The sequence below is a fragment of the Hyperoodon ampullatus genome (genome assembly GCF_949752795.1).
Source record: "Hyperoodon ampullatus genome assembly, chromosome: 5".
NCBI classification, from domain to species: Eukaryota; Metazoa; Chordata; class Mammalia; order Artiodactyla; family Ziphiidae; genus Hyperoodon; species Hyperoodon ampullatus.
Genome location: NC_136918.1, coordinates 103,801,857 through 103,824,547, shown reverse-complemented (window position 1 = coordinate 103,824,547; position 22,691 = coordinate 103,801,857). Strand labels below are relative to the sequence as shown.

The 22,691-nt window shown below is 38.6% G+C and overlaps 1 protein-coding gene across 1 annotated transcript; it reads left to right on the top strand.

Annotated features, from left to right (window-relative positions):
* Positions 1–574: 574 nt before the first annotated feature.
* Positions 575–19,464, top strand: NSUN3 (NOP2/Sun RNA methyltransferase 3; the record flags this gene model as incomplete). The annotated part of the gene is made up of 5 exons (XM_079704791.1): positions 575–589; positions 1,400–1,509; positions 9,983–10,326; positions 18,436–18,590; positions 19,331–19,464. 5 exons carry the CDS (start codon positions 575–577, stop codon positions 19,454–19,456), a joined length of 750 nt encoding a protein of 249 aa, XP_079560917.1. The 3' UTR covers positions 19,457–19,464.
* Between the last annotated feature and the right edge of the window lie 3,227 nt (positions 19,465–22,691).

Sequence of the window (22,691 nt, the reverse complement as noted above, 5' to 3'; positions counted from 1 at the left end):
TCCCCATTAAAAGAGAGATATTATCCCAATGGGCCATCTCTAGGAAATGCGTGACAATATCTTTTTCATCATATCCATTCTTTTATCTTGAGTCCTGAATATCTGGGATAACGGGGGTCTTCGGATTTGGTAGATTAACAGTAACTAGCTTCGCTTCTGAGAACATCTTAGAACAAAGATCATACAATGTACCTAATGGTGACAAACACTTCCATCCTTTTACTGAGGCTCAAGCACACAGTAGTGAGAGACTGTTCAGCGTGAGGCACGACTTTCTGAGGACAGGCTGCCGAAGGCTCCGCCCACGGGCCCCAGCCACGCCCCCGGAGCAGGTAGGCACCGCCTCCTTCAGCCACCGGCAGAAGTAACTTTGCGCTTGCCTCTCGCGGGACCTAGGGTTTTTGGCGAGATTTCGATAACTCAGGCAAAGCAGAATCTCGCGAGAAGTTGAACCGGAAAAGTGAGGGATGGGAGAGAATTCCGGCGAAACTCGGAAGACGGGCTGAGTATTTGGTTCCCTGCAAGCTTAAGATGCCCGGTGGTTTTGACTTCTTGTTTGACCTCTCCTGACGGAATGATGTTGACCCGGGTGAGGGCTGGGATCCAGCCGGGTGCCTGTGATTGAACCAGAAACTTTATCGACCGACGGCGTGGCGAGGGAGGGCGCTGGGATGTGGGAACTTTGTGATCTCTGGGTTTCTCTGTCTTCAGTCCAAAGCTCGAGAATAATGCCGAGTGTTTTGACGCTTGTTCGTGAGCGTTCTCTGTCGTTTTCTCCCAAGACTCACATCCGCTTCAAATAACCTGTCTGCAGTCCCGCCTGCAGACTTTAATATCCACTCCTTTCAGCTTTGAGCACAATGCAAGCTCTTGGAGGGCTGAGACTCTGTACTGTCCTGGAAGCTTAAAGGATATCTGTTACATAGGTAAACTTTTCTTGGTTTAGTAAATGAAATAGAACTGCAAGGACGTTTCCACAGGAAACTAGAGTGACTTTTCTTCTAAATACATTTCATTTTGGAATAATTTTACATTTCCAAAAAAATTGCAAAGATAATAAAGACTTCCTGTGCCCATTTCACCCAGTTCCCCTAATGTTAACATCTAGAGTGGTTTATTTAAGTTAATTTTGTTCCTTTGACACACATTCCTGTGTTAACACCGCAATTCTGCTTTACCCTTTGCTTTACATTTGAGCAATAATCATTTGGAGAAACCTTTTTTTCATAAGTAGATAGTCAATACAGTTTTTTTATGTGTGAGGTACAACTCCTGTTGTAAGAACTAGTAATTATCGGGAAAAAAAGTGTTGTTAAGAAAAAAGACTGTGCTGATAATGTTGAAGTTCAGTAAATTGGTAACATCAGAGTGTGTCAGCAACCTTTTCTTATCATCATAGCTGAAAGCAAAATCAGAGAGGAAGGTTGCAAAACAGATTTGCAAAGTTGTATTGGATCATTTTGAAAAGGAATATTCCAGAGAACTTGGAGATGCCTGGCATACAGTAAGGTTAGTATAATTCATCTCTTGATGCTTTATGATAGAACAAGAAATAAACCCATCTGGGGGAGGGGTGCTGTGAAGATAAAAGATAAAGGAATCTAAACCCGGTTTCCATTTCCTGCTGAGGCTTCAGAAGGGAGAAGGAGGAGGAAATAGATGGGCTCATGGGAAAATGGAAAGGGTAGAAAGAAAACTTTGTAGTGATAATTTTGTTATAAGCAAAAGTTGTTATGCCCTTGCCTTAAGAAATTGCTTTGATCTTTGAAACAGGACTGCCCACCAGTTTGACAAAATTAATTATACTGTAACAAAAATCTGAAAGAAAAATTTTGAGTATATTTGACTAGTTCTGAAATTCAGGAGATAATGCAACAAGTCTTTAAAGCCAACACTGCTTTATCTTAGCTGAAGTCACTTTATTTGCTAATCATATTTCTTCCCCATATCTATAGCTGACTGTGTTTTGAACACACATGCCTGTGCCCCCCCAACACACACACACAAATTATTTAAATGTATTATAGAAAACAGAAATGAGAAATATTTAATGTCTAGATGTGAGAGAAGTTCGATTTGTATGTTTAGTGAGTTTTGTGTTTGGTCAGTATGTTGCTCTATGGTTTCTTTACATGGAGTGCCTGATACAGTATACCATACACTGTGAAATACAAAGAGCAAGACAATCCCCAGGACCAGTTTTCAGACAGTCTGTTCATGGAGGAGGAGGCGCATGATTAAAACTATATAAACTTCTAATTCCATAAATATACCAATAGAAATAGGCAGGAGTACCTAGTCTTATCTAACAAATCCTGATGGTGCCAGCAGAGACCTGAGGAAAAGCCAGGTCTTGGTGATTTAATAAAGTATGAAGTGGTTCTGAAATAATTTTAGACAAACTGTTTTAGAAACTTGTAAATACTGTAACGTGAAAATATAGTTTATAGTTGTAGTTTTATTTCAAAACTAGATTTTTAAATGGGTGTCTTCTATCACAGAGAAGAAAGAGGAATGAATAGTGAAGTATATAATTAATTCATGAGGTTTTCAGTATGCAGAGTTGCTCAAATAGAATAGCCAAATAACCAAACACCTATGGCATTCTTATTATGTGCCAGGCAATATTGACTTTTTTTGACCCTTAGAACAAACCTCTGAAGTTTGTTTCCCACTTTTCACCTGAGGGAACTGCACAGACTTTTAAGTAATTTGCCCAAGTTCACTCAGCTAGTAAGTGGCAGAACTGGGATTTGTGCCCAGGCTCTCTGGTTCATGAACTCCCACGGCTAACCCCTATTCTATATGCCTCTCATACCTGTGATGTAATTAGGCATAAATGGATGATTTAAAAAATAAAAAAATTTCAAGAGCTGTATTGTCTTCAGACTTTATCTGCTGCTCAGACCCTGTAATGAGTTATTTTTCTATTTACTGTGCTCAGACAGATTTATAAATTATTATTTGACCCTAACCAAAATGAGCAGTCCATTTAATAAGCCATGCCTTCTGCTTCACCTACCTTTTTGTTGAGTTTTCATGGTAATTTAAGTTTTGCATAAACATGCGCTAAATTTGCCATAGGCAGAATAAAGGCTTTCTCAGCTTAGAAAGTAGTCTGAGCATGGAGAATGGCATGGAGAAATAAGGACAGAAATACTTTTGTTTTTTAACTATTTATTTGCAAGACGTAGTCTTGTGCTTGCAGAGTCTATGTACTTCCAGGGAAAGGTGAGTGCATTTTTGTGCTATCTAGAAAGCTAATAATTTACTCAGTACTTTTAGTTTTCTGTAGTAGTGGGGTAGGGTTAGTGTTTATTTTAATTTTATCGTTTTGTAAAAACTCTTCTTGCCATCACACTCTTAGCAGTCCTTTGAAGTTGAGAGTTTACCCAGATTCAACTTTTGCCCTACTTGTTACCTACATGTTCTCCTTAAGGTGAGCCCATTCATGGCATGACTCTAAACTTCCCTCAGTGTGCTCTCATCTCAAGTGATGCAGCCCTTGCCAAGCTTAAGTGTTTCCTGATAACTTTACTTAGTTTCGTACCAGGCAAACTCAAAAGCAGATTATTATTTTCCCTTACCAAACTTATGTTGCCATTTGCTGCTTGCATATTCTATCTCAGTTGAAGGCATCACTATCCATTCAGTTTCCTTTTTCCTCCTCCACACTTTTACTACCTTTTAGTGAAGAATGAACCTTATTCAGAGGTAGGTCTGACATTTGCCCTCAGCTCCTTGGAGGTGATCTCTAAGCCCTTGGAACGCTCTGCCTAAAAGTCTTTGTTTGCCTGAGGGCTTGGGCAACATGGGGGAGTGTAACAACGTGATGTGAGGTGCGGGCTCTGGGCCACCGTATCAGCTAGGGCTCCTGCCTCCAGCCTCCGGAGGGGCTGGAGACTGAAGGTCAGCTGAGTGGGTAGTCAGTCATGTTTGTGTGACTGAGCCCCAGTAAAATCTAGACACCAGGACTCCCTGGTTGGCAGTACTCCTGTGCATATTGTCACACATGGTTACAGGGAAAGGTTATCCTTGTCCATGATTCTACTGAAGAAGACAACTGGAAGCTTCATGCTTTGAACTGTCCTACACTCTGCATCCTGCATCTCTTACCTTGCGTGATTTTAACTGTAATAAGCTGTAACCATAACCATGAGTGTAACAGTGAGTTATAGCTTATAATATAGCTAATAAAATAGCTTTTAGCTAATAATTAACCTGAGAGTGGTCTTGGGGAACCTGAACTTAATAGTCGGTGTCAGAAGTAAGGGTGGTCTTGGGGTCTCCCTAACTCTGTACTACCACCACACACCAGTGCCCTGCCCCCATCAAAATCTAACTGCCCACCAAGTGCTTTTGCTTTTACCTGAGAAGTTTCTTAATTTGGATCTCCTTTTTATCATCACTGTTACTATTTAGTTAGGCCTTCATTGTTTCTTACCTGACATATTGCAACAGCCCTTTTCCATAGTCTCTCCCCTTTAGTATTTGTTTGTTTGCTTAGTTTAGCATCCACTTTTATGACACTATATGCCAGACAGTGTTCTAATCACTTTACATTTGATAACATAATCCTGTACAACCCTTCGAGGTAGTTATTATTATTTCCATTTTGTAGATAGGAAAGCTGAGGCATGCAGAGGTTAAGTAACTTGCCCAGTGATACGCAGCTCACATTTGGAAAAGCCCTGGGAGTTTGTCTTACCCACTCTGTCATGCTGCTTCTCAACGCTGCCGTATTGCAACGTGTCACTCCTGGAATACTAGCCTCCTGCTCCCCCACTGTCTGCAGTATTACATTTGGACTAAATGTCTTATCATGACTAGACAGGCTCCATCATCTTTTCGGGCCAGGAATGACGCTCTCCTTTTTCCCTCTGTGCAGTGGTTAAAGTGGGGGTTCAGATCCCACCTGTGCATCTTGTATCTTGTGACCTAGGAGAGTTCTTTAACATGTCTGTGCCTCACTACCCTTGTCTGTAAAGTGGGAAAAACAGTATCTATTTCATATAATTATTTGGAAAGAGAAAATGAATTTACATATAAAAACGAAGTGTTTAGAATATTGTTTGACGTGTAGTAAGCCCTCAGTACATGTGAGAATGATTTTTATTACTATTACTGTTATTCTCCATCAAGCTGTCCCATATGCACTTGGCAAAATTAGTTCTGCCCTTTGTGTTTCCATTGCATTTTGATGATACAGCTGTTGTAATTCGTTCAAGGTTGTATTGTCATAATTTACTGACCCGTCTCTTCCCTGTCAAGGGAGGGTCTTGAAGAACCAGTATCTTAAGACTTGTGCAAGTGGTCTACATATGTATTCACAACTTAGGCAGTGTTTATATACCAGGCATTGTGCTAAGCATTGGGAATACAAAGATGGATTATATATAGTCTGCCCTCAAATATATATGAGGGGAGGATTAATTGGAAATCTTTATGAACTTTGGAAATTTTGTGTGCACTTTGTGGAAGGCAAAAAAAAAAAAAAAGCCATAGTTAAGTCTGGCCTGTCTGTAAATATATATATGTATATATTTTAACATTCTCCTCATTAACCCAGAGGTCACATAGTTCACATATAGCAGTAAAAAATATTGTATAACCAGATTGCATTACCACAATCTGTGAAGGGGGGGGTGGGGGTGGAGTGGGCTGGTTGAGGAAAACAAAAATGAACTAGTATCTAGATTTCTATTTTGACCCTTATTTGGCTTTACACACATTTTCAACCTAAATCTGTGCACACCCTGTGTAGTAGTAACTTTTAGCCCCTTTTAGAGTCAGAGGTTAGAAAAATTTCCAGGTGTCTCAGTTTATGGCCAGTCCAAGCCTGTGACTTGAAAGTCTGTGCCTTTTCCTCTACCAAGTGTGCTGCTGTGAAGGGTCTGGAGTCCCAGTCTTGGGAGTGTATGGACACATCTCCTGATACAAGGGACATAAAGGACTCCTTGTGTGCAGTCTTTTCAACCTTTTGTTGTCTCCACCAAACACAAACCTCCACTCGGGACTTCCAGTCTGAGGTACTGTGGCTAACAAATATGGACATAGATTGCCCTTCCATGAGAAACAAGGAGGAAACAATGTCAAGAAAGAGTAGGAGGCAATCAGCTCATTATTAGACTCTCTGAAGAATAGAAATTAAATGGCACGAAAACATACCTTGATGCACGCACTTCCATGAGCTGATTTAGTCTTGATTTCTAAACCAGACTTTTAAAATGATTGAATGAGCGCCCTCTAGTGGGTAAAAATAGCAGTAAAACAAAAGGGATTTCTGTATTTTAACCATGAACGTTTAGTGGGTTCTGTAATCTGTGCATTTACACAGAACTAAGCAGTTGTGCTTAGTGATGTGTAGATAAGATAATATTTCATCCTCATCATTCGTTAGGAAGGTAGAATGGAGAATAGAAGAGTAAGAGAAAAGAAAATCACAGAAAAGTTGAAAATCATGTTATCATATAACAAACATTGTCCAAATAATATATTATGCAATTTTCAAGGGATATGTGAGCACAGGCAAGTTATAGCAATCAACTTCCAGATCCTCGGCTTTCATGTATGCTTTTTCAGGAGATTACTCTGCTCCCCTGTTGCCTAAGGGGGTACTTATTCCCCTTTACCAACCTGCCCTTCTACATTGTCTTTGTCCCACTTTACAAGAAGGGTCACACTTTCACCATCCTGACATAGTTTTTTTCAAAATGGTATCAGTGGAAGTACTAGCAAAATATTTGCAGGTCACTGATCTTCTAGGTCCCCGTTCTGCTGACTGCTGGTGTGCTTCCACTTCTGGCCTTGGAGTTTATTAAGTGACGCAGCTTCAGACTCCTCCTCTTGAGAGGAGACCTGGAGTGTGGCGCCTGGCCAGTGTCTTCTTGAGTCTTCTAATATGTGCTTCCTCCACTGTCTGCTGGGCTACTTGCCCATCCATCAGAGCTTTTGAAGTGAGTAGCCACCAGCATCAGGGCATCATCCCACCAATGCAAGCGCTGGAGGGTGTGTGTGTGTGTTGGGGGAAGACGAGGTTACTGGCAGGTGGGTGCTGAGACCCACATTAATACACAGCTTTGCTTTCTCAGGGCTGGGAAGTACCAGCCTGAGCAGCCTTAGCAGTCACTTCACTGAATTGATCTGTTGCAGCTGGTTCCCAAGGGCTGCGTATGTCAGGCTTCAGGGAGAACGGGGCCACTGGCACTAGGTGAGGGTTGGAGTAGAAATTCTCTTCTCCTTCCTGTCATATACCACTTGTGCTACAGTACCAGGGCCTCACACTCCTATTAGGCTTTAAAGCCAGTGGATTTTGAATCAGGGACTTCTCTTTAAACAGTGATGTGACCTTGGGTAAGTTGCCAAATCTCTGACAGCCTCAGTTAGCTTGACCTCTAAAATGAGCATAATAGCTGCCCCTCATGGTTGTTGTGATGGTGAAATGAGGTAAGCATGCAAAAAGCACATAGTAAGCATCCGATCAGTAATTTTTAATATTATCAGGGTGAGATGGAATGGGTGGATTGGGTGGTAGATAGAGAGGCTTCTCTGGGGAGATAAAGCCTAAACTGCCCCATGAATAGCAAGTAGGAGAGTTAAGTCAGGCTGAAGGGGGTGAGAGAGGAAAGGTCATTCTAGGCAGAGGGAACAGTCTATGCTGAGACTGGTAAAGGCTAAAGAAAACTTGCTCCAGGAAATTCAGGCAGTTCAGTAGGCTGGGTGTAGGTTAAGAGGGATCAGAAAGTTTATTTGTTCTGAGCAAGGGCTTATTTTATCTAGTTGTTGAAGAATGAGATAGAATAATTTCTGAAGATTCCTGCCTCACTCTGCCATAAGTACATGTTTTTAAATCGAATGAGGCTCTCCCCCCAGAGTCTTTCAATGACTTCTCATTTATAAGAATTTTAAATTTATGCGGTAATATTTTAAAACTTTATCTTATACTTGACCCATATAATCTTCTGCCACATTAGACTACTTTTAATTCCCCAAATGCACTGTCCGTCATACCTTTGTGCCTGTACACGTGCTATGGCCGCTATGGCCTTTGCCCTGGAATTTGTATTTTCATTTCATCCTGTGGCTAATTCCTCCTTATCCTTCAAGATTTAACATATTGGATAATGTACAAGAATCAGTAGTGTTCCTAAACTAACAATCCTTTTATACAGTAAGGTTAAGTGAAATATGCAAGATTAATAATCTTTACTAAGGGATATGAAAGAAAATGTGAATAAATGGAGAAACATATTGTGGTGAAAGTTGGAAAGAGTGAATACAATAAAATGTTAATTCTCCCCAAATTTAGTGCATTTAATATAATCCTAGTCAAAGTTATTATCTATTTATCTATACAAATATTTTATAAAATATTTTTAACTGACCAGTTGATTCTCATGTTCATCTGAAACAATAAACATTCTAAGATAGCTTTGGAAATTGAGAAGAAAAAAAGAAGAAAGGATGGAGATTTGCCCTGCCAGATATTAACCAATTGAAAGTGTATAAAGCCAATTGAAAGTGTCTAGCCCTTGTTAGCTAAGGGATGGACACATGATTTAAAGCCAAGACACTTTAGTCTGTATTAATAAAATTATGTTTCTGAGCATTATTTCCCTGTTACTACATGACTCAAAACTCTGGCTAGATATTCATTCAGTTTAGAGGGTACCCGATTAGGATGGACTGACATAAGGTTTACAACCGTGGCCTTCATAGATTTCCTTTTAGGGTCCAGTGTAATGCATTGGTTCCCAAAGTGTGGTCCTGGGGATCAGCGCATCAGTATCACCCGAGAACTTGCTAGAAATGCAAATTCTCAGGCTCTACCTCAGACCTACAGAAAGCCCCGGGTGGGGCCCAGCACTCTCTTACAGGCACTTGATGCACGCTAAAGTTTGTGAAGCATGTTTTTAAAGAGACTGTCATCCTCCGGTATAGCTGAAACACTGGGCTTCTGTGATGCACCATCATAGTAAGAGGCAGTGAAAAGAGAAAGCAATTTCACATGTTAGCCTCAACTGAAATTCACATGGCACACATCCAGAGTCGCAGGTGTTACATTTCAATCCAGCCATTCCTCACATAGGCCACACCAGGGTGAGTAGCAGCTGGAATTTACTTAATTGAGCGTGGTTAATGAGGCTCCCAAAGAACTCCCCTAGAAAGGTCAGCTCGTAAATAAATATTTCCTGCTGTATCATTTGTCAGTTGATGTGAGCTTGTGATTGTCAACAGATCTAACTGTTGACCCAAGTAAAAAATTAGGAAGGTAAATCTGTTGGAGAGGTGGGGGCAGGGAAAGCCTGCACCATCAATCCATGAGTGATTTTTAAACCATCCTTGGTTTTGTATCATCTGAGCCACTGATTGCCTTATTAACTCTGTTACTGTAGTGTTCACTGTAGTTAGCTTTCCATACGTTTATCTTCATCGGAGCAAAACTTGAACACTCATTCCTTTAAACACCCTTTAATGATGGTACTTTTCCCTTTAATATTAATAGACTCAGGTTTTAAATTTTGTCTCTAAGAAAAATGCTTCCTTGCGCAAAGAGTGATAGACTAAAATCTATTTTGATGGATTTCGAGGTATGTTACAGACAGGCCATGTTTTTTTTTGGCAAGATAATCTGCAGGGAGGGACTAGACTGAGGCAAGTGAGGCATTCCTCTCTGGTGCAGAGCCCCTAAAGCTTGGTAACCAAGGTAAATACTATTTTAATGACCAAAACTGATACAAAAGAAAAAAACCCACGATGAACAAAATATCAAAAGTTTTAAATATAGACAGGAACATAACAGTACTGTGTTGAGCAATATGGGAGCCTGAGGCAAAAGAATACTACTGTAATACTACTCCTGGCTCTGAAAATCACAGGTAAGTAAAGCGTAGAACTAGGACCACATTCCCTCACTTAGTTATATAAGATTGTATTGCTGTGTATAATATTAATATCCCTCTGTTTTTCTTTTTCTCTCTAGGGATATACTAACATCTCCATCATGTTGGCAATATGCTGTGCTTCTTAACCGATTCAATTATCCTTTTGAACTGGAAAAGGATTTACATTTGAAGGGCTATCACTCACTCTTTCAAGGATCTTTACCCTACTATCCTAAGTCACTGAAATGTTACCTTAGCAGAACTCCACACAGAATGCCTTCAGAAAGACACCAAATTGGAAACCTAAAAAAATACTATCTCCTGAATGCTGCCTCTCTTCTCCCAGTACTGGCTCTGGAATTGAGGGATGGGGAAAAGGTTCTGGATCTGTGTGCTGGCCCTGGAGGCAAATCGATAGCTCTGCTACAGTGTGCTTATCCAGGTAATGTACTTTTCTTTTCATAACTGACAACTTTTAAATATCCACACGTTACAAAATACTTTTAAAGTACGCGGGGAGAAATGTAAGACTGAGTTTGTGGACTTTGAAAGCCTAAAATCCAGGATAGTGTGGAAAAGAATGGAAATATTAGCTGAGGAAATAGTGTAAATAACATTTTTTTTTCCAGCTACTTAATTGGCGGGTAATTGGGAACAAAACTACAACATTTTGTGAACACAAATCTATCAGATAATGTCATTAGCTGATAAGCTAATGATAAAGATTTTTAAAATTTTATTGTTACCTTTACATTTGAGAGTCTTGTATTGATATCCTTGTCATACTTCTGTGCAACAAAAACATATACATTAAAACAATATACATTTAAAAACATATACCTTTAAAATCAATTGTTGTATCATTGGACCACAAGGTTCTAAGAGAGTTCTGTCCAATAGAAATATAACATGAAGTACATATATAATTGAACATTTTTGAGCAATCTCATTAAAAATAGAAACAAGTGAAATTAATTTTTTTTTTTTTTTTTTTTTTGCTGTACGCGGGCCTCTCACTGTTGTGGCCTCTCCCGTTGCGGAGCACAGGCTCTAGACGCACAGGCTCAGCGGCCATGGCTCAGGGGCCCAGCCTCTCTGTGGCATGTGGGATCATCCTGGACCGGGGCACGAACCCGTGTCCCCTGCATCGGCAGGCGGACTCTCAACCACTGCGCCACCAGGGAAGCCCGTGAAATTAATTTTAATAATACATTGTAACCCAATAAGTCCACAATATTATTTGAACATATAATCAAAATAAAAATTATTAATGAGATGCTTTGCATTCTCATTTTCTTACAAAGTCTTTGAAATTGGTGTGCATTTTATACTTATAGCACATTTCAGTTTGGACTAGCCACGTTTCAAGTGCTCCTAGCCTCATGTGGCAAGTAGATGTAGTATTGGACAGTATAATTCTAAAGATTTTAAAAGTTCTTCTGAAATGACTTATCATTACTATTATTAGTAGTACAAAAATGATGAAATGTATGTAATATACATTTTTATATATATATTTGTTAAAAGTAATGCATTCATTATATTTTCTTAATGAGACGATGGGACGTTTAAACTATTACTTTAGGTTTCCCTGAATGAAAATTACTTATGGTTAGATAAGACAGGGCTCAGCATCAATTCTGTCTGGTTTTTGTTTGTTTGATGGTTTTGTTTTTATAAGTGCAAATGCTGTTCACATAGATAAAAAGATGGTGGGAATTGTGTTATAGTAATCTCACTAGTTCTTTAAACTCCTGAATTATAACCCTAAATCACAAAGATATCTTTCACCAAGCATTATTTTAATCATTTACTATGTGAACACTCTTTAGGTCTGTTTTTGATTTTGAAGAAGGCAAAGGATTAGAAACCGTCTCAATTTAAAAAGGCTGTGTTGCCTAATTAGGAGACGCATGCACTTTCTCAACCAAAGCACCAGTGTGTTGAACTGCCTTTGTTTGGAGGGCTATGAAGGTTTCTATGCCCTGGAACAACTTGTAATAAGATACTGGATGGATGGGAAGCTTGCTCCTCATTTGTAAAGTTGGTGAAGGGTCATTATCCTAGGAGAAGCCCTGACCAGAGGTGTTCTCCTTTTTTAAGAAGTTGATGATCTGAAAATTAATTCTTTTGAAACTATCTAAGCCTACTTATCCCTTAAAAAGTTGTTATGTATCCCCAGGGCATGCATATGCTAGTTTGAGGACTGCTACTTTATATCTTCCTTTGATAGCATTCCTATTGAAATAGATTACAAACATTTTTATGAGAACTGTGAATCCAGTTGTACCAGGCATTGGTACAGATATATCAGTTAACTGTATATTTAGGTGAAACCATACTGTGTGTTTTCAAATTGTGGTTAAAACTCTATTATTGAAGCTTGCTGTATTATTTTGTAAGAAATCACAATGAAAGAGATTATTTTGTAAGGTTATTTTATTATTTTTACAATTTGAGCTGAAAGTGAAATTTTATGGAATCGTGTTACAAGGAGTATTTATTACTTTCACTGTGTGTTCTTTGACAGTACTCTTATTTTGTTTGTTGCATCAATTTTGAATATAGAATTTTTAGTATTGTGAACGATGGAAGAGAAATGCCAAATTTGGGTACCATTTTGAAAAGAAGACATTTTGATCCTAGATTATCCTCATTAGTAGGCTATAAATGTTTTACATGTTTATGGTAAGGAAATTCCAGATTAGGAATCCAAGGGCAAACAGATATATTCTAGGAGTTTGAAGTGCAGAAGAATCGTCCTGTTCTTACATCAAGGGCAATGAATTACAGGCAGTGTTCCAAGTAAAGTAGCTTTTCATCTATGAAGGGCTAATGATAATGGTTTACTAAGAAGTACAGATGTCTTCATGCTGATGCTCAAAGCCCAAATTAGGTTAGCTACAGTGCTTGAATTTGGAATGCAGAAGCCATCTAAAAAAAGCTTTTATAAGCAAAGCTTAAAATGATGGCTGCACTAAGTGTGCATTTATCCACTGAATTTCTTTAGATCAGTACTGGCCTTTATTCTGGGCCAGGAGGCTCACAGCTTTGAATGATTAAAAAGCTCGTATTTTAGGATGATTAAAAAATTAGTCTACTTCTCTTCTGGTCCAGCTGCTCCCACCTAACAGCACAGTGAGGGATTGTCCACTGTTTTTTGTTGTTCTGCTTTTGTCAGCGTAGCCTTCATAATGTCCTGGTGTTGATAGAAAAAGAGAAAACAATTCTAAGTAGGAAAGCATTAACATATTAAGAATGACCCAGCTTGATGGAGTGGCTTCATCAACTTTCTTACCGAGGGCTGGCATGAAATTCTCTTTGCTGTCAGTAATACTCTTTTTACATCTAGTTGGCCTTTGGTGGTAGAGAAGATTAGAAAGACTCCTTTCTTTACTGAAATTGCTTTTGCCCTCCTTCCTGCTCCCTCATCTCCTAGAACTCCCTGCATTAGGTGCACCTTCTTTTTGGAAATCATACTAGCAATGACCATTTTGGAACATGTAGTAAAAAAATAAAACATAAAGCCAAGACTCCAAAATGCTATTCCTGAAAAACCACAATGACTTCTTCAAGAATTTTTAAAATTCACCCCCTTTTCTACTTAGCTGAAAAAAAAAAAAAAGATTTGGTTTATTTTTGACAATTTAAGCATGAAATTCTGTCTCAATATAGTGAGTCTTAGTATATATATGAATCTTGGATTGTGATGCCTTACGTTATATATTTTTAAAAGTTTAACCGGGCTTCCCTGGTGGCGCAGTGGTTGAGAGTCCACCTGCCGATGCAGGGGACACGGGTTCGTGCCCCGGCCTGGGAAGATCCCACATGCCGCGGAGCGGCTGGGCCCGTGAGCCATGGCCTCTGAGCCTGCGCGTCCGGAGCCTGTACTCCGCAACGGGAGAGGCCACAACAGTGAGAGGCCCGCGTACCAAAAAAAAAAAAAAAAAAAAAATGTAAGCCCAAATAAATCCCAAATCCCAAATACACAATGCCAGTAGCATCTTATTTAAGAGGAAGTGTTATAAGATTCTTATATCTTTTAGGAAAAATGGTGGCGATTGCCTTAGTTTAGATTTTTCTTCTACATATGCATGTTAAAATCTTTAGGGTTACCACTAAAAGAATAGAAGTAGAATGTAAAATATCTAAATCAGAAAAAGAGAGAAATGGAATGAAATTAAGATGTGATTCTTTCCTTTGAGGCTCCTAGTATTGTTAGACAGGGTGGAGACAAGGTATGACTTCGGGGGTTGTCATGGCCCTGGTTTACACATCATCACAGATATGTTTGGCTTCACCTTTCCTGCTACCCTTCACCTTAAGGCTTGAGCTGCTTGAATTGTTTCCACACTGGAGAAACCCTAGCAAAGGCTCAGGCCATCCTGCAGTTTTCTGCTGCTATTGCTAGTGCCACAGATTGAGGATGCCTTTGGATGGGTGCCAACTGACAAGTAGAGGTCACCACACCTGAGTGCTTGCTGCACCTGGGCTAGGGACTCTGTGGCTTCCTTAGTACTTGCCCGGAGGGGCCAGATAACACAAACCTGAAGTGTGTGGGAGTTATCAACTCTTGGAATGGACTTTAACCAATGAGAGGCTGGATACAGGAGGAAGCCAGTAGATTATTTGTTCTTCGTCTCTGCTTCACTAAACGCCAGTTTCTGACAAGGGTCAGTAATTTCAGACTATGGACATATCCTGAGAGACTGACCGAAGCTGTAGCTAGCATTATTACAAACGCTCTTATATTTGTGCTCCCTCCTTGCATCATTTACTTCCTTTTTTCTCTCACTCTTGTGTCCCTGGGACTGTACCCCTTCTATAATGTAAACTTTTGTCTTAGACTGTTTTCTAGGATTTCAGGCTAAGACAGAGCTTTCAGACAACTATTCATAAGCTGCATTAATGAATCCTCCAAACCCCCCCCCAAAAAACAGTGTAAACTAAATAAAAAAGAATGTACTACCTGTACAAATGCAGCTTTAAGGTGATTTTCTACTCTTTTCCCCACTAACAAAATTGATGCCATCTCTTGAGCTCCTTCCATATAGAAATTTGGAGCCCTGGTAGTGGCAAAGGTAAGCAATGCACATGGACTCTGCTATGACATAAACTATGTTAAGTACTATAGGAGAGGTACATAGTATGTTTGAGAAATAGGCGAGTCAGTCAAGTTTGGTGGATCACAGAATATTTTGGTGAAATAATTGAGGTAGTGGTTAAAATTGAACAATTCTCTTGAGGTCTCACTATTACAGACATTTAATTAAAGCTAGGTGTTTGAACTTTATTTAGTGGATGATGGGAAGCCATTACAAGTTTTTAAAAGTGGAGTGACAACCAGAAAAACAATATGTGTGTGTGTGTGTTTGTGTGTGTATACACACACACACGTATACACAGATATTTTTGAGCAAAGAGTTTACAGAAAGTTTTCCTACTCTGCATTAGAATTTCACCTTCAGTTCTCTCGATTTGTTTCCCTGGTAACCTGACAGAAATTGTCACTTTGTTTCTAGGCTTTTGATAAAAATGACTCTGACTGGTAAAATGAATGTGCACTGGGAGAAAGAGTAAATAAACCCTAAAGACCTGATGGGGATGCCATGCTTTGGGCCTGAGTGCAGTGACTCTTGTAAATGGGCATGTCCCTTGTGGGAACCCTGGAAGCTGTGCCTGTGGAGTTGTTAGAAGAGGTATAGGCTCCTGTGGGACGTGAGGCTTTTAAACCAGGACAGCTCCTGCACCTGCCCAACATGAGGCTCATGTTCTTGCACCTGAATTACCACCTGTGTGGACTGCCACAAGGCCTTCTAAGAAAAAGCAATGTCTCACCTGTCCTTTTGGCAAAAGGCATAGTTTCTGTCCTGTGTAGGATGATGCCCAGTGTGGCCTGTGTGAATGTTTAGTTGAATTAGACCTGAAAATCTAATGGTTGAAAATACCACCTTAAATAAGATAAAAAAACCTAGAAATTATAAAAGTGATATGATTGACTATTAAAAAAATTGTGAAACTTATGTACTTAAAAAGACACTACAAATAAATTCAGAAGACGATTTAGGAAACATTTGCAAATCAGATGGCAGATAAAGGGTTAATATTCAAAATATGAAAATACATCTTACCTCTTAGTAAGAAAAATATAAATAGTGCAATAGGAAAAAAAAAGGTCAAATGATAAGAATAGGCAGTTGACAGAAAAGCAAAACCAAATGATGAATAGACAAATGAAAAGAATTGTGTTAGACAGCAAGGATTATACTACAGCATAACAAGCCATATCAGACTAATAATAAAACTTACTTCTGTGAGAGTTTGGTGGTGGGACAGGGTAGTATTTACTAAAACTAAACATTCCCCTACCCAAACCTATCTATGCCTCTGGTAATATCCTGTTAATAATAAAAGCACATTATGAAAGTACACTTTTATAAAGATGCTTATTGAATGTTATTATTAGTGACAATAGTGTGAATACCCAACAATTAGCAATGGTTGAATAAAGGAGGACACATTTTTTTCTATGTACTATTTAGCAGCCTTTAAAAATGATTTATAGGGCTTCCCTGGTGGCGCAGTGGTTGAGAGTCCGCCTGCCGATGCAGGGGACATGGGTTCGTGCCCCGGTCCGGGAAGATCCCGCATGCTGCAGAACGGCTGGGCCCGTGAGCCATGGCCGCTGAGCCTGCGCGTCGGGAGCCTGTGCTCCACAACGGGAGAGGCCACAACAGTGAGAGACCCGCGTACCGCAAAGAAAAAGAAAGAAAAAAGGAAAGATTTATATATCTACTGATTGACTTGGTGGTATTGCCTTTGAAATATTGGCATATATGGAGAGTAATGGGATAGAGAAGTGTGTAAATATAATCCTGGGTATGTAGACAATTATATAAGCATATGTATATGGGGTAGTTGGGCAGTTGGGCAGTTGGTGGAGGGGGTAGATGAAGAGTAATGTGAAAAAAAGACACTACAAAAATATATAATTCCATTATATAAGTTTTATATGTGCATATAGGCATAAAGAAATATGGTATGATTATTTATCAACATGTTAGATGGTGCTTATCTGAAGACAGTGGGTTTTAGATAATTTTTGATGTTCTTTATATTTTTATGCATTTAAAAATATGCTTGTCTTTAAATATATATTATATGAAATTTATGTCACTACATAATAAATATATATTTAAATAAAGGAAGAACAAAACAACTGTTTTATTAGGGAGAGAACCATTTGCTAAATGCCTTCTATTACTGAGAAGCAGCATGGCATGGTGCTTAAAAGTAAGTAGGGCTCTGGAACCAAGTGTCTTGGTTTCCTGCTCTGTGAACCTGGGCAAATTACTTAACCTCTCTTGGCCTCAGTTTCCTTATCAGTAAAACAGAAACCATAAGAAAATTATCTCATAGGTTTGTGAGGATTAAATGTGTTACTACATGTAAAGTCTTAGAACAGTGCTTATCCTTTAATTGGGACTCAAGAATTGTTAGTAATTATTATAAACATTTGTTGTTACTACTTTTGCAGTCCTATGCTAGATATGTTACTAAAATATCACAGTTACTTTTTTAATTCCAGTTTCATTGAGATATAATTGACATACAGTACTGTATAAGTTTAGGGTGTAGCATTTAATCTTAACAACCACTTTGTAAGGTAGAGCTGGTAAAATTTCTCCTGTGTCCTCTTAGGGCTTCTGGCTGTGACCAACATAAGACAGAGTAACAGGAGTCAAGCATACAGATTTTTTTCTCTTGGCCTTGACTCTGTGTTTCTGGTGATAAGAAAGTTTCTTTCCTCTTGGTATAGGCAGGGTATCTTTCACATGGGAGTACACCTCCTGCTTTCAGGAAGAAAAAGAAAGGTCAAAATGCCGTTCGTGCATCAGCTGTTATTCAAGTGCCTTTAACTCAAAATAATCAGTATGTCAAAGCAGCATACTTTGAAGTGGTGTGTTCTGAACCCCTTCACTAGGGACAGTCCCCATTTTCCAGATAAGAAACTGAGACTCTTGAGGAGAGCTAAGTAAGTTCCCCAAAGTCTCACAGCTCATAATTTGAGCCCATGTCTTTCTTATCATAAAGCCAATTACATTTTACATGCTTTTTTCCACATACCACATTTCGTTTATTTAAAATGAAGGTGTTCTGTCCTAGAAGGAACTTTATATATCATGTACTCTTACGAATATATCATTTACTCTTAAGAGCTTTAGGAGAGAACTGTGTCTGAGGTATTGGTTGTATAGCATATCTTTAGGAATCCATAATTCTCTAAAGGTTTTCATCTTCAAAATGAAATTTGAATGAGTAAATGGTGAGAGCTTCTGAGAGGCTCTGTAGGCATGACTATGTTAAATGTTTTATGAAGTGTTTGTGAGTGTATTTCTGTTTTTAAACATAAGAGAATCATAATGTTTACCTCTGAGCCCTTCTGTGTAATTATGATGAACCAATTCTTTCTGAAATTTATTTGATCAAAAGTGGAAATTTAACAATTCCGTTGTGTTCGTTTTAAAACTTTTTAATCCTTTACATTTAGGTTATCTTCATTGTAATGAATACGATAGTCTGAGATTGAGGTGGCTGAGGCAGACGTTAGAATCTTTCATCCCACAGCCTTTGGTAAATGTAATTAAAGTATCTGAATTGGATGGCAGAGAAATGGGAGATGCCCAGCCTGAAACGTTTGACAAGGTACTTTTATTACATTGTGACAGACTGATAGACTCCCAGTGATACTACTGTTATGTTGCTTTGTTGTTGTTGTTTTCCATCTGCTTCCAGACATAGCCTCATACAATTTCTCAGTACCCTGGGAAACTTTGATAAAGTGAACATGGAAGCAGTTTTCATTTGATGGTCAGCATGTTCAAAGGAAGTGGAAACATTGAGATTGGGGATTATAGAATGCTTTTTATTTCCAGGTACCTCAAAGATACTCAGGAAGAGATCAGATATTATTTGGGTCAGTACTCAAACATGTGCACAGTATTGCTTTAATTGGGTAACATTTCATATCAGAGTATGACAGTTGAAGGCAAAGAAAGCATTTCAGTAAACTGAAGTTATATTATTCTTAAAAATAAATGCTGAGAATTCAGAAGTATAGTAACATCTGTTTAAAATGAGTAACTTTTGTAAAAGTTTTTGCTGTCATCAAAATATGAAATATTGGTAGAGATTAGTAGACTGTTAGTCCTCTCATTCCCCCTCCCCCCTAAAAAACCCAAACACTGAAATTGCACAGGAAATTTTTCTGTCAAGTATTAGTGAAGAAATGTCATAAAGAACTTACCAAGGTGTATTTTCGGTTTTAAAATAAATTTATTTATTTGCTACTTTTTGTCATGATGTACTTAGCTTCCCTCTATACTTTGTGTCTGAGGATATATTTTCAGTTCATATTTGCATTACGTGTCCTTTTTTTTCTGTAGGTGTTAGTTGATGCTCCGTGTTCAAATGATCGAAGTTGGTTGTTCTCTTCTGATTCTCAGAATGCAGCCTGTAGGATAAACCAAAGGAGGAATTTGCCTCTTCTACAGATAGAACTCTTAAGGTGAGGGCTATTAATATAAAAGCTTACTTCGGTTTCTAATATAATTTAAGTAGGCATGAGAAAACATGACACAGGGCAGCTCCCAAATGGAGGGTTTCCCGTGTAGGTGTCAATAATTAATCCTCCAAAGTCTGCACCCAGAAAATTCTCTATCTCTTCCCTTTCAGCTCTTGTATTATAATGCCACCTCTGCCCCCTCTGTACCCCCAGCCCCTCAATGAAATCTAGTGTTGCTGTGCATTGTCTTTTAAAGGACACAAATGATTTTACTGTGGTTTAAAGCTGTTTGCTTATCAGGACCATCCTGAGCGTAGGATTCATCACCATATTCTTTCACCAGAATATGAGCAGCCCCCGTAAGAGTAGCTTTGGACCAGGACACATTTTTTTTTAGTAATGAACACATTGTTCTGGGTGAGTAGGAAGTTGTAGTTTGTTGTTAGCACTTATCTCTCCTCTAAGAATTTTCCAGAAGTGCATGACCACGAGAGATACTTGGTTTCTTCAGAACAGAGCCATTTTGGGACATCCTATCCTGGTTTCAAAAGAAATTTTTACTTACACCCTAGTCCCAAGTAATTCCTACTGTTTAATGTGGAACAAAAATTCTTTGAACTATTTAAAATATAGTTAAGTGATAACTTATCACTCATTACTTCTTACATGTGGAATGATCTTACGTGTGGAATGAGAATGAGTGACAGTTTATATGCACTGCTGACAACATGCTTTACTTCCAACTTCTGATTGACTCACCACAGTGAACATATGCCATTACCAAAGTATTACAACCAGTACTAATACATGGTCTTGTTTTTGTACCAGATTATGTCTCAGCTCATTCTGGTGATTCCAGGTAGCACCAACCAGCGGGTTCTTAAACATTTTTCATCTGGCAGTTAGACTATTTGTTTGTATTCTTCCAAGGTCAGCCTTTCATTTACTGTAACCCTGAGATAGTTTGAGGATTCTATGCCACCTTTCCCTTCTACCTCTTGGGGTGTCGCACTGATCCAGCTCTAAGTCTTTTTTTCTTACCTACACTTTCTTGATCTGGCTCTTTAGTTAATTATTCCCGTTACTTCGGGCTTTGCCATTGTGATGCCTTACACCAACAGACACTAAATCTTATGGTGGCTTATTAGCATTGTGACCTCTAATTTTTTTTTAAGCTGTAAGCAACCAGGCTTCCTGCGGATATCATTTTTCTTCCCTCTCATGAAAACTATATATATAGAGAGAAATATGTTAAAAAAAAAAACCAAACTGCTGTTATTGTGTGAACATGTTCTGAAACTGGTTCCTTTTTGTTCTTAATATTTCTTGAAGTCTTTTCCTTGTAAACCTACTTTGTTCTCTTCACTCTCCACAGTAAGCCAAATCTGATCTGAAATGTAAATCTGATCATGTCATTCTCCTGTTTGAAGTCTGCAGTGGTTCCCCGTTACTGTTAAGATATCAGATTCCTTAGTATGATATTCACATCTTCTTTGAATATGGTTCCTTATTCTGAGGCCAGTGCATTTCCTGTTTCTTATGCTTAAGAGTTCTTCTTCTAACTCATTCTCCCCGTTCTCTTGGCTATCTCTGCTGGTTCTTTGGGAATCAGCTCTGAGATCTCCTTATTGAAGCCGTACCTAACTCCCTAGGACTGGGATTGGTATTCCCCTCATGTCCTTACCTTCATTTAAAAATATATTGTTTGTCAGTTCCTCTGATGGACATCTACCTAGTACTTGTCTCTTTCTTCAACAAGACTGTAAGCCCCATGGGAGAAGGGATTGTCTTACTGTTTTTATTCCCAATATGCAATTTGGTGTCTGGCATGCAGAAGGGGGTTCAGTAAATAATTGTTTAAAAACACTAAATTACAAGGGCTGAATATTTAGAATTTACACATGTAATTAAATTTATAGCAAAGTTAATCTGACAAAAATAATGACAATCATTATTGTACTGCGTGGTAATTAGGCATAAATGTAAAGCAATTCACATAATTTATTTTGATTAGTATTGCATTTACATAACCAAAGCATGGTTTTAGTTTCAGTTTAGTTTTTTCCCCCATTTAATACATATCCCTTAACATCGTATAGCATTTTGATCATCATCTCAAAAATCATGTATCTGAGTAAACCTCACATCCACACCGTCTTGTGCCCTAACAAGTGAGGCTCTTCTTTAGTGTCTACCCCTCTCTCCCATCATCTTACTCCCCAAAAGAAATGGCTTTAGCATCACATCACTTTAGTAGCATATTAACAGGGTGAAAAATTGACATCTCAATCACAATGGGTGTAGGTTTTCATGTAATTATATGTGATTGGGAAAGACTTTCACACCAGCCTCCTCCCATTCTTTTCCTTGAGCAGCTACTCTGCATTCCCTGCCTCTGATGCCTGGTCTGTGTGAGAGGTTTAGGAGTCACTTGAGGCAGCTGAAACTCTGAGCCCCTTGGCTGTGTGATTATGATGATAAAGGGGAAAAAGCGTGATACACAAGCTATAGTCACAGATAATGGTTCTAATTCCCTAACGTCTACAAATTTGGGGGTTAAAAAGATAAAGGAAAAAGCGATAATGCCAGCCACAATCTCTTTTATCTCCTGCCCCTGACTCCAAAAAATGAAAAAAACAAAAAAAGACAATAGAGACTATAGTAATTTTCTCATCAGGTATAGCACTTTTACTATATCACATACAAAGAAATTTCTCTTATTTTCTTCCAAATCTTCCTCATATAGTTATTGCCTTGTCATCCTTTAATAAAAGGCAGTCCTTTTATTCCACAATAAGAAATAGGTTTTAAATGCAAGCATATGCAAGAGAATAAATACATTGATGTGTATGAGTTTTAGTAGTCAAAAGTATAAAGGATTGATAGCAGATCCTTATTTGCATTTGCAAAGAACAATTAGAAAGCAAGCAAGCAAGCAAATATTGCCTAGCTTGATACTATAGACAGAAGATGGCACTCAGAAGGGAGAAAAGAAGTAAGAAGGATAGTTGAGTGGCAAATAAGGAAAGCTTTTTGTTTGTACTATTTTGTTGAAGACTCAATTTGTATGTTTCTGCATGTCTGCTGACAGATATGGTGCTCAAAGATATAAAATAGCTTCCATGGTTATTATTCATTCACTTTACCAGAAGTCACTCATATTTACATTAAATAGGCAACCTGCATAGTATTCAGAATTTTAGCTTCTGAAAAACCAATATGCTATTACCAAATATTCTACA